Here is a 12,205-nt window from a genome sequence, read left to right on the forward strand (position 1 = left end):
AAAAAAGACTAAGCTGACTTCACCAGCCGATTCAGGGGAGCTGTTGGGGAGACGCCTATAAGAGCAGAATGACAAATTGTACTGTAAAGTAACAACACTTTTAGCATTTACAGAAACAAGTGGTAAACCAAATAGTTACAGTGTGATGAAGGAATTTTAGGGGGCAGGGACAGAGGGCAGAAAATACAGACTGTTGGTGGCCTTGAGAGACAAATAACGCAAGAAAAAAGTGAAATACCTATAGTTGTTATGCATGTTGTTTCACCGTAGTAACACGTTTCCAGAAGTGAATGGCATGCGTGTGTTGACGGATGGGAGGAAAGAGAGAGCAGCCTTCCTCTCTCCCCCAGAAGTTGTTACAGACTACACCCAAGACGCTCAGCAGGGAAGGGAAAGAGCTGACCGCGTTAACCCCCTCTTCGCCACCCCGCAGACTCGCCTTGTCCACACGGTAAGCAGCCACCTGCCCCAGGCCGTGTTTCTAACGTCAGGGAGGTGGTTTTGCTTCACTGCAATCACGGTGTTGCAGCTGTACCACAGGGAAGAAAAACGTGTCACTTTTTGCATCTCACCACGTCTCCTGGGAAATGGCAACCACATGTGAAAATATCAGTAACATATTATAAGGCTGATTTTCACACAGATCAGGGCTTGTACTTCTTGAAGGCTCCCTGTATTTTGCCTTTTTTAGGCAAAGATTGAGCAATATTGCATATTTGCACCTTGTACAGGTGGCCTTCTTGAAGCTCCTGCCTTCATCCATTACCACGCAGAACCTCCTCCCTCTCACCTGACTGGAGAGAAACCAGGAGGCCTGGCAGAGCTGTGAATGTCTGTTTATTCCCGAATGGAACGAAGGGAAGAAATGAGTCAGACACGTCTCCGCTGTTCAGAGAAAATGAAATCCTGCTCCTTTTATTGCACAACTCTTGACAGCAGTCACATCTGTCACGTTTCCTACACAAACCCCTTGCTAGGAGCCAGCGGCTGGAGAGGCGAGGAAGACAGATTTACCAGGACACCTTATGGAAACCGCGTGTGATTAAGAAATCGCAAAATCACCCTCAGATCCCTGGCGCGAGCTTAGCCCAGATTCCCTTCCCCCAGAGGATGCAGTCGATTTGATGTTTTGGGATGACCTACAGTAGCGAGACCCACCCTGTTCAGACAGTTGTACGCGCTTATCAGATTAAGGATGATTAATGGTACCAGGTAGTTCCTGCTACATCTTATTCAAATACACATAATCAGCAAATGCTCCCGAGCACACAGTACTTCAAACTGGAGCAGTTTTTAAGCTCTCACATGGGATGGCAAGCCTAAAATATGCAGCAAAAAGTCTGAAGCATCAAAACCTGTAGAGAGCCCCTGGGGCACTAGTGCTTTCCTCTGGCAGGGGAGGAATTACTTGCTCTGTTATTAGCAGACCAACCTCCTGCCCAGTCGCTCGCTTCTGTGGTGGGAAGAGCAAGAGCCTTACCTGTAAGAGCCGCCCAGCYGCCGGCGGCACCGCTTCCTGGCCGTGAGGCAAGTCTAGTAAAGAGGCAACCGTACGTGCGACAGCAAACAACAGTGCACCATCTTGGAGGGGGAGACAAACCACCAGTAGCCTCTCACCATATAGTATTTTGCATCATTTATTTAAATACCTATATTTATGCATTTACAAATTTTCATAGCTCTGTTTGTAGCTCTTTTTTGTTTTTTTTTTCTTTTGTAGACAGTATTGCAGAGAAATTAGCTTTTGTAAAATGAGGTCCATGTATAAAACTATGCAATGGATTGGGGGGGGTGGGGGGGGAGGTTCCTCTCATACTCTCTGGAAGCAGAAACCAAAGAAACAGTGACCAAATGGAGAGGGAGAGAAAGGGATGGGACAAAATCTCAAAACAAGTGGCTCTCTCACAAGTATTACATATATCAGTGTTCAACTACAGTCCTAATGGGATAGTTCATATTTCAATTGGTGCAAGGCCTGTTTGTTCAAACTTTAGCAGGCACATAGGTCTCTAATGAAAAAATAGACGGAAGGAGTCCTAATGCAAAGCCTGGACAGCCTCGTTATAGGTTTTTAAGCGTCATGGCACAAAATGCCTGTAGGAGACTGCACTGATTCACCAGTAGTGCATACTCATCCCAAACTTCTATTTTGCATAAAAAGTTCCCTTTAAGAAATTTTACCGTTTAAAAAACCCGGTATCTGAGCTCTTCTAGCCTCAGTACTTTGAAGAAAACACTTGAAAAATATCTCCTGCTTTCCTGATTTGGAAGCTTCAAAGTAATGTTTTGCTTTAATTGATACCAATTTAACAGCTCATGAATTCCCAGAGTTATCTCTGGGAGGAAGAGGCAACAGATATGGCATTGCAGGATATTTACACACATGGTACAAAAATGTCCAGGGGTATGAAAAATCACCAGTAACACTATTTTGCAGCAGCCTCATTTACACCTGTAATTTTATACCATTTATTACATTGTACTAACACACCAGATTCAAAGATGTGCACTCCCTTTAGGACATTCAGGAGTTACAAATATATTGTGATTGCATAATTCATATTGCACAATTGTATAAAAACATAAATACTAGCTATTCTATTTTTTAAATACAAAATACATGTCACATAGTCAAATATTCTTTTCAAGTGCAATTCAGGTGCTCTCTTTAGTCCTTCCAATAAAAAGGCAATTTTGATAGTTTTGGCACAAGTGTAACCTCCATCATGTGCCAACAGTTCTAATTACAATACATATGCTCAAAACTTTATATAGTAGCAGTCATATACATATAGTATAAAAACATGTTATTTACAAAATGAACTAAACATACACAGAAGCAGCCTTAGTGGTTGAATCTGAACTCTTGTTTAGCATTATTCATATTGTTGCAAGAGGGATAAGTGACCCTTCCGATTTATGCTGGTTGCTGTGGGTTCACATTCATGGGAGGAGGGTGTCCTAGGAGACCAATACGCTGTTTCTGCTTCCTCTGTTCTGTCATCTGGAAAATTAAAAAGTTTGCTCATTAGGCCTAGACACTTCCTGTACGTCAGCTTGCAGAATGAACCATCACTGCATTCTGTGGTTAGGGTTTATTCTGAAATCCACTTTCTACAAATAATGCTCTTCTGTCTGCTGTGCCAAATACTAATAGATTAAAAAGGCAACTACAAACCTGTTTTGTGAACTCATCAGGGAAATCTATGAACTTGCTCGTGTGACTGGCTACTGTTTTGCAAGAAAATAGATCATGAGAACCAAATAGCTGGCATGAATTAATATAGATAGTAGCTTGCAGAAACTTCCCGTTAAAAATTCTTTGTAGCTCATCCAACATACAAAACCGACTAAAGGGAAATAAAAAAGGAGAGGCCCTCAAGTCAAGCTGGGAATACCCTTTTGTTTGCTGGAATATACTGGAATGCTCCAACCCTTTCATCAGAAGGCGGCAATCATCCCTCTTGATTTGCCAAAGCCAAAGTGCAAGGCAGTGATGTAAGATTAACTGCTTTCCGTAACCTTAGTGCCAGAAAGCCAGATCTTTGTCAATACTTTCCATCAGATAAAATAATGTTGGTGCCATTATAAAAACAATGTTTGGTGCCACCATGTAGGCTGGTGCCATTACAACCTGAAAATGGATCATCATTTTTTATTACTGTGGTATTGAAAAATGACCATAATCATCCCTTTCTCTGCTCCCTTTCTTGTTAAAAACTTCTCAAGGTTTGAAAACTTACATAAACCAAACCCCCATGTAATAAGCAACTCCAGCACGTTCGTGATTTCCATCAGCGTACAATCAGATCACTGCACAAGCGTTTCCCTTGGATCACTTCCGTGCCTGCTCTTCAGTTTGCGAGGAGCTGATACCTGGGGGGATTTGCAGCAGCAGCCAAGGAGAGATGCAGGAGGTGGCACCTCCAGACCCGCTCCTGGAGCGGCTCACAGACTCGAGCAGGACGGGCACCGAGGCCAGGGAAGCATCTTTCTGCAGCTCCGGGCTAACCTCACCAGACAACCCTCCTCCCTTGACACCAAGGGCCCGAGCGAGCCCTGCTTCTGCGGCGCCTGCGTCAAAGACCTGACAAACCACCGTATCATCGCATGTTGCCTGGGCAGGACTTTGATGCCCCACAAAGAGCCGCAGGCACGTTCCGCCTCTGTCGCTTCTTCCTTCAGTTCGGCATACCATGTCCAATGAAAAGGAATCGGCAGAACCCGGCTGCCCTGCATCTGCCGGGGCAGCCCAGTCTCCTGAGGAGCTTTGGAGAAGTGGAAAGTAGGGGGTTCCGGGAGCGCACCTGCGCTCATTCATGTGCAACACACACACTTGCATGTATTTGCATAGAAGCTAGAATTTGAGAGATGGTGAAGAAATTCCCCTTTTCTGGTGTGGGATTTAAGGGCAGGTGCTGAGGGAACAGCCCACGTCAGTGCAGGGCCACCCTCGATCATCTTTGAAAGGCCTGGAAGAGAGCAAGTGTCACCCCTGTCTGCAAGGGGGGGCAAGAAGGAGGATCTGGGGAGCTGCAGACCTGTGAAGCCTCACCTCAATCCCTGGGAAGGTGATGGAACAACTAATCCCGGCTACTATTTCCAGACATGTGAAGGACAGGCAGGTGACTGGGAGTAGTCAGCATGGATTTATAAAGAGGAAATTGTGCCTGGCCAACCTGACAGCCTTTACAAATGAGACAACTGCTTGGTGGGTGAGGGGAGAGCAGTGGGTGTTGCTCACCTTGCCTTTAGCAAGGCTTTTGACACCGTCTCCATAGCACCTTCGCAGGCAGGCGGATGAAGTAGGGGTTAGACAAGCAGAGAGCGAGGTGCACTGAAACCTGGCCAAGCTGCCGGCTCGGAGGGTTGCGATCAGGGCACAAAGTCCGGCTGGAGGCCAGTCGCTAGTGATGTCAAACTTCACTGGAGTTCATTGTAGGAAGATGAGTTGGTCAAAACAGATAGTTCTGGGCAATCTTCAAAAGTATCCTCAATCTACCACAGACCGTGCAGCGCTGTACACACGATTAGTGTCACTCACCAAGTACAATAGGTACGTATCATTGCACTCATTTAACCTCCAGGGAAAGGACTGAAATCCAGTATTCCTCTTGAAACCATAATTACACTGGATTACAACCAGGTGTCTTGCTCAACATCTCACCAAAGGGGAGGCAGAACTGTTATGTTACTTGTTAGGAAAATTACCATGGTCTCACAAGGATAGGTCGTACCTCACGTTCTCCTTTAAAGCACTTTTGGAAGCCTGTTTTCAAAAGCTTTGCAGAGATTCACCGACAAAAGGGAGCAGACGATAGGAAGAGAGGAGTCTTTGCACCTCTCCGCTTTACTGACATGCTCACCATAAAAGCTACTCCTCTGCCGGATCAGCTGGGATATTTCCCCCCCCCCTCTGTTTTTAAGATAACCCACAAATTGGGAACGCAAAGAGACAGTGAATAGTTCATTTAAAGAATGCCTGTTTATGTGAATCAGTTTCTCTGGACAAATTAAGAACCATGATTTCACACAGCTAGCAAACTGTTTCAGAGGACACACAATAAAAGATAAAATTGGGGAAAAGAACAATGAAAAGAGACTGTAATAGGTATTTTTCATGTTGCTTAGAAAAAGGGATGTGCATTCTGATGCGGGAGACTTACAAGGAGAACTGCCTTTTTAAAAAGGGAAGAATAAACCAACTGACGTTGAGAGATAAATGCACTGTAAATGCAGAATGTTATTAATTCTGAGAGATGTACAATTCTTGTAGAGAAGGCACAGGCCTACAAGATAGAACAATTTTAATCGTTATTACATTTAAGCAGAGAGTGAATCTCTTGCAAAAGCTTGACAGATATAGTAACTGTACACCTGGGCCTAACAGACAATAAAAACTATGCACAACGCTTTGCAGGGAAGCTGTCTGCTACAGGAGGGGCCCGACAGCAGGTGAGCAATGCTGAAAGGATTAAAGAAAACAAAAACAAAACCAAGGGGCCTGAAGTTCAAACCGAGTCAAGCTGGACTCTCAGATAGTCATATATAATTACACAGACGCACTCTGCCTGGTTTCAAAGGTTACCTGTGAGTTGGAATTAGCTCCAGAAATGAGCGCCAGGCATGTGCCAAATGCATGATCAGGATACTGATTATACGCACAAAATCACGCCGTGCGCGACATGCTGGTGTTTGCCTGCTTCGCCGCTTGCCAGGCTGCTCGAATAAAGGAAACCCGGGCGACAGTTCCAGTAATGAGTCAAGGTTGTGGTTAGGGAGGTTAAGGGTCCCCAGCTGATGAGAGGTTCATCTTGAAAGAGAAGCCAGCATCTATTACAAATGCATCATACTTACTGACATCGGGACACGGCACTGGAAAAGACTTCTGGGTGATTGCATCTAATCCCCTGCTGCTGCAGACAATTATGTTGTAATCTTTTTGCACAGAATTAAAACGATTAAGATTTTAATGCCTCTGGTGTGTGGTTTTTTTTTTTTTTTTTTTGGTGAAAGGGGGCATGCTGAATGCCAATTTTTAACAATTAGTCTCCAGAAACCTAATGAGCTTGAAAAATACATGAATGAGAGGCTTGCTCTTTATTTAATTACAAGTAAACACAAATAGAAGTTCCCTGAGTTAGTTCCTTTTCCTGGGGACAGTTCCTGATCAGGAGGAGGGATATACTGGTTTTGTCACATAACTGGAGCATCCTGCAACTTAAGCAGGGTTCTCTCAATAACGGTACTTAGGGGAATTCCTAAAAGCTATCACAGCATTAATGAAGCTGGTTTCCTCTCTTGCTTTTACAGCCAAATAGCTCTGCTCTCTCAAAGCTAAATCCTTCATTCTTATTTTCACAAAGAGGAAGAAGGTTTTAGTGCTTGGTCAGCCGACAACTGCAAGCTTTAGAAATAAATGCGCTCTGATCCAAGGCTGGCTTGAGTCGATGGAAAGACTCCTGTTGACTGCAGACCACTTTTGAGTCAGACCCTTTAACAGGAAGACGCGAGACATGTTCTAAGATAATTGTTTCCAGGCAAAGTAGCAAAAACGCTACACAGCAAGTATTAAAGCACAGATAAAGGAGCAACTGCTTCTACCCTCAGCTCTCTAAAGCAACTAAAGCAAGAGAGTCCATGGCACAGCGTCTGAAAATCAATTACGGCCATGAGGAGCAAGATTTTTTGCTCTCAGTCCTGTACTTCTAATCAGTTCCTGTGCTCCACAGGGTACTGGGTAAGAGGGCCCAAGTCCATCAGAAAAGTAGAGCACGATCGGAAGTCAGAAAGCCAGGAGCTCAGTCAATACTGTCTTCCGAAGACTAATGTCTTCATAAAGATAACTCGCTTACGCAGAAAACAGGTCAAAGGAGAGCAGAGATGGGAAGCAGGAATTGGGTTAGTATTGAAGGCAGTTGTGCCAACTGTTCTGCAGCAGGCAGATCACATGCTGAAAAGATAATGACCGAATCCGTCGAGCACTTCTGCCCCGCGCAATTCCCCCGGCTGCCCGAGATACCACAGTGTGCAAGTCAGCGATCGGTTTTGTCCAGGGGGCTATCTATATAAGCTTAACTCATTGGACCATCTGGCTTAGGCTATTAATCCATAAAGATATGTAGTTAGTCACTTTACTGCCCCAAACAGCTTGCAGGGCAGGCAGCAACGCCTTTCCCTTTACTTCCAGTTGGGCTGCAATCCCTACGGGCAACGTGGAACGGAGCCCCAGGGCCTGGGTGGTTTCCCAAACCCCTCACTGGGTTTGGGGTAGGACCGATCCCAAAGAGCCCCTCAAGCCCAGACCAAGCCGTGGGACTCGGCACAGCACTGGCTGCTGTCACGAGCAAACTGCCGTTTGCTGTTTTTTCTGACCCCAATTAAATGCCTGAAAAAGAGTCACGGTCTATACAAAATCTGTAATTAATCCTTTTGAGCTGTGTTCACTCACACAGAAGAAAAATGGGAAATGGGGAGCTCAGAAGTGAGCAGCAGGGGACAGTTACTGAGCTGCTCTTTAGAGGGAGACTGCCCCGCAAAGCCAGCACAAGGGCGGGTGTTCAGCAGCCAGAAGCGGTTTCCAGGCTCCCTTTTGGGGGGTTCGGGGCATACTGAGAACCCGCTTCTCTGACTCTGCACGTGCTGTACAGAGAAGCACAACCTCCCCTACTTCGATACATAGCAATGCGACAGTGATCACTTTAAGGTGGCCTAAACATTTCTCTACCAAGATTTCATTTCTTCAGGGGACTCTGCCATGCACAAGCTTTCAATTAAATACATTAAGTACAAGGAGTGAAACTATACTACAGTTAATAATTCTCAAACGGCAATTTTCTGGTCTGCTATTGTTTCACCTTCACATATCATAAGTAATCCTTTGCTGACCTCTCCCAGAAAAGAATAACGTTTCTACGAGAAGTACCACTTTAAACACTTAAAACTGTTGATCTTAATTGCATACAGGAAGGAGCTGGACCAAAACATGAGTCCTCAAGCTCTTGCTGCAGCAAGACCTGCTGCATTTAAAAAACAAAACCAAAAAACCCACCCAACCCAAAACTTTATCTCCCCGGTATGCATTTGTTAAGCAGAAGCAATACACAGTGCAATGCAAGATATTTCTGTAGGTATGTCTGTGCTGCAGTCAAAAGTGTGAGAGCAGCAAAATCGTAGCTGCATTAGCAAACAGGGTAGCTACAGCAGAGAGGAGATGAGTGCAAGCTAACCGCTCACATATTTATCCAGGCTCTCAGTGGGTTTTGAGGTCCATGCAGCAACACGGCACTTTATCAATATCACACCCTCTGATTTACATGATAGTGTGCTAAGGTGTTAGGGTCAAAAAAGCTACACCAAAACCAAAAACATATACCTCCATATGCCCCCCCCACCAATTATGACTTAAGTTGACTTCAACTTTAATTTTTTAACGCAAGTTTTTGTGTTCAAGAGGTGGCCAATTTGGAATATTTTGGTTCAGTTAGCACTAGACAGGCAGGTCAGCTGTGGTGCTGGGCTCTGGGAGGATGTTTTGTTTGTTGACTTTCTTCCCTAGGAACCAGCTACTTTAGAAAAGTTCTTCGTGTTGGTTGCAGGATCCAGGAAGCTGTAAAACGGGCTTGAAAGAACTTTGTACTGCCCAATATCAGCACGTGACGGCGTGTTCCCAGGCACGGTGCCCTTACCTGATCTTTCAGCTCCGAGAGCTGGCCAGATAGATTGGTCACGAGCTTCATGGTGGACTCTAACTTCTCCTGCAAGTTCCTCAGCTCGTTCTGCTCTCCTTCTGAGTCGCTGCTCACCAGCGACATGGCTCGCATCCGGGGGAACCAGTCAAGGTTTCTCTCCTGAAAAGCAGGCACAAGTTAGTAATTAGCATTTCCCAGAGAAAAACCTGTATGCAAGTGCAGAGAAATCTTTAATGCTACACTGGGACATTCTTCAGCTACGCAAGCTTTGTGGTAGTTTTATTTGCATCTTACTGGAAAGTTTGCAAAATTGCCCACTAGAGGCAATGAGGCACTTCAGACGTAACTACAGAAAATTAAGGCTTCTTACTGTTGGCTTTTCCTTTCCTAGCAACTCATTCTCTCCAGCCACTTTTTTTTTTTTTAAAGACATGTTTCAGTGTAATACATGAACACCGGACAATAATATAGCCCAGACTTAATGTCCTGACAAGCGTTTTCCAGTGCTAGAAATCTGGTACATAGAATCAGAGAGTAAACAGCTTGGGATAACCTTTTCAATACATTTGCTTTTTCTTGAACAGCTATGACTGAGTGTTAAAATGGAAGGTTTAGTTCCAAACCTACTTCACAAGAAAAAAAAATCAAAAATCCAGTATAAGAAACTGTACATATGTCCTGGTTTTGTTAAAGAACACCCCATTGGAGAATGATTTCAAAGCTCATCACGAAGTTGGACATACAAGGTGCAATCCTGACTTCCACAGTCTTTCCATTTGTATTTGTTGAAGATTTTCTGCTGACAAAGTTGGTTTGACTTTTTGGGTCAAGCAAAGTTTGGCTGTGCTTTTGAACAAAAGAGAAGCCATGTTCCAACCAAATATTTTTATAAGTTGAAATATTTTCCTTCTAACGCAAAATAAAAAAAACACGTACTATGACCAGCTGCTGCAGTCCAGAAGGGAGGACAGGTTCTCCTGAACTGCTTACAGTCGCGTTTCCTTTCAGGCACATGAGCGCCCTGAAATTCCAGGCTTAAGTTACAGCCAGGAGCTTCGGTGGGCGCGCGCTGGGTTTTGTTCAGTGCACCCGAAGGCTCGCATGCACCCTCACGTACCCAGCCGTGACGTTAAGCTCAGATGTGGGTACGGAGGAGAAAGCCGCGGAGGAGGAGGAGGAGGAGGAGGAGGAGGAGGAGGAGGGGTGCACACCACACGCGGACACCTCCGCTCGTCCCCAGCTGGTTTCCCGTCCAGGCTGTGCGTGCGCCCCTCTGGGAGACGCTGCCCGAGGTTGGGGCGACGCGCAGGTAAGGAGGCCGGGGCGCTCCCACTGGGGACACCCCCCTCCGTCACCTCCGGGAACACCCACGCCACCTAAGCCAGGGCCGCAGGCGCTCCGCCGCGGTGGACGGGAAGGCAGGTGCCATGAGCGTGACCTTCACCGAGCTGCTTCCGATCTGCTTGGAGTTCACTAGCGCAGGGACGGAAGGGCATCAAGGAGGCCCTTTCCCATGTAACGCAACCAAGGTGCCCACAGGCGGCAAAACTGCCGCAAAGGCTTTTCTCCGCATCTCGGTCTACGGGGCAGATGATTTCTGCTAATAAAAGAAAAATACGGAGAGCCTTTATCAAGACAAGCGCCAAGGTATTGGGACTTTAGGGAAAGACAGCCCCACAGCCAACATTTAATAGCAGCGCTATGCAACGTCTCCCTGCACTCCAAGGGCAGCGCAGCCCTCGCGCAGGGGAGGGAGGGCAGCCCTGACGCCCGGCCGCTCCGGCCCAGCGCCTCAGCCACAAAGCACTTCCCCTCCCCACCCGGGCAAGGCAAACCGAAACTACCACTGGTCCTCCGGCGTGCTCCCGCAGGCCCAACGGCTTCAAAGATTAAGCAAGTTAGGCTGAAATGTAATTAGACTAAAATGCGCTTTTCCAGGCTAACCTGCAGCCGTAGCTCCCTGCGCTGAAGTTTCTAAGCAGATGCAGCGCAGAGCCCCGAAGCTCCTGCCCGCCTCCACCCCTGTCCTTAAGTGCTGTGGAAACACTTATTTTACTTTTTCCCAAACCGGTGAACTTCTCAAGTGTTCCCAGACCCTCGTCCTCACGCGCTTGCTGCCGTTGCTTGGCAATACAAGCACCCGCGTTAGCTGCGCGGGGTTGCAGCTGGAGCACTGCAGGCAGCGAAGGGGCTGGCAGCGGCAGGCAGGGGCGAAACGAAGCCAGCAAACACTGCAGCATCCCCAGCTTCTGCAGCTCTGACACAGGTTTCATATTTACTGGTTCTGTGAAAGCCCCGGCCCTTGGAGTCTCTTGAGCATGGGAAACCTTGGCTTTCACTTGAAAGAAAAGAAAAAAAAGCGCCTCTCTAATTCTCATGGCAGTGCAGAAAGATTAAAAATAAAAATGATCCGTGCGAATACCAAGGACTGCGAAAGGAGAAGGCTGGCGAAAAGGAAACGAGACGTGCTGCTTCCATAAAAGTCTCGTGCACTGAGGACGTGACTCACTCGGAGCCCGGAGCTGCTGCGCCGGCGCCCGGGAGCCACGCGACCCCCCAGGCCGAAGCACGGCACGGGGGAGGCGGGCACGGCGGCGCACCCCCGCGCTAACCCCGCCGCTCCGGCTTCGGATAGGAAGGGCGCTTCGCTGCTGCACAGCAGCGGCACCCTAAAAAGCGGCTTGAGAAACGGGAGGCGACGGCGGTTAACGGCAGAGCCCGGCCCCAGCGCCCGCGCCGGGCTGCTCCGGGGGCTGCTTTGCTGGAAACGAATCGCTAACGATGCCTTCGGCCGGGCGAACGGTGAAAGCAAGCAGGAGCGCGGCAGGGGCGCCTGCGAGCGCCCCGGGCTCCCGCCGAGAGACTGCTCGAGGCCGAGCGAGGGCTCGGTGCCGGGCTGGTCTCGGCTCTGCTGAGCTCTAAGCGGACGCCAGGGCGCCCGTGCGTCCTGCRCTGCAGGCTGGGCGGCTTTCCAGAGGCACCGAGCGGCAGCCCCGTGCGCCACCCCCGGCCGG

At 47.5% G+C, this 12,205-nt stretch overlaps 1 protein-coding gene across 15 annotated transcripts in view; it reads right to left on the reverse strand.

Annotated features, from left to right (window-relative positions):
* Positions 1-1,616: 1,616 nt before the first annotated feature.
* Positions 1,617-12,205, reverse strand: part of ITPR1 (inositol 1,4,5-trisphosphate receptor type 1) — a 191,537-nt gene continuing 180,948 nt past the window's right edge. For all 15 annotated transcript variants that reach the window (XM_026074800.1, XM_026074799.1, XM_026074806.1 and 12 more), the window contains 2 exons: positions 9,189-9,350; positions 1,617-3,004 (listed from right to left, as the gene is read on the reverse strand). In XM_026074800.1, the coding sequence (XP_025930585.1) occupies positions 2,918-3,004; positions 9,189-9,350 (249 nt within the window). In that variant the 3' untranslated portion in view covers positions 1,617-2,917. The remainder of the gene's footprint in view (positions 3,005-9,188; positions 9,351-12,205) is intronic.

The sequence above is a fragment of the Apteryx rowi genome, unplaced genomic scaffold (genome assembly GCF_003343035.1).
Source record: "Apteryx rowi isolate R43461 unplaced genomic scaffold, aptRow1 scaffold_4, whole genome shotgun sequence".
Taxonomy (NCBI): Eukaryota; Metazoa; Chordata; class Aves; order Apterygiformes; family Apterygidae; genus Apteryx; species Apteryx rowi.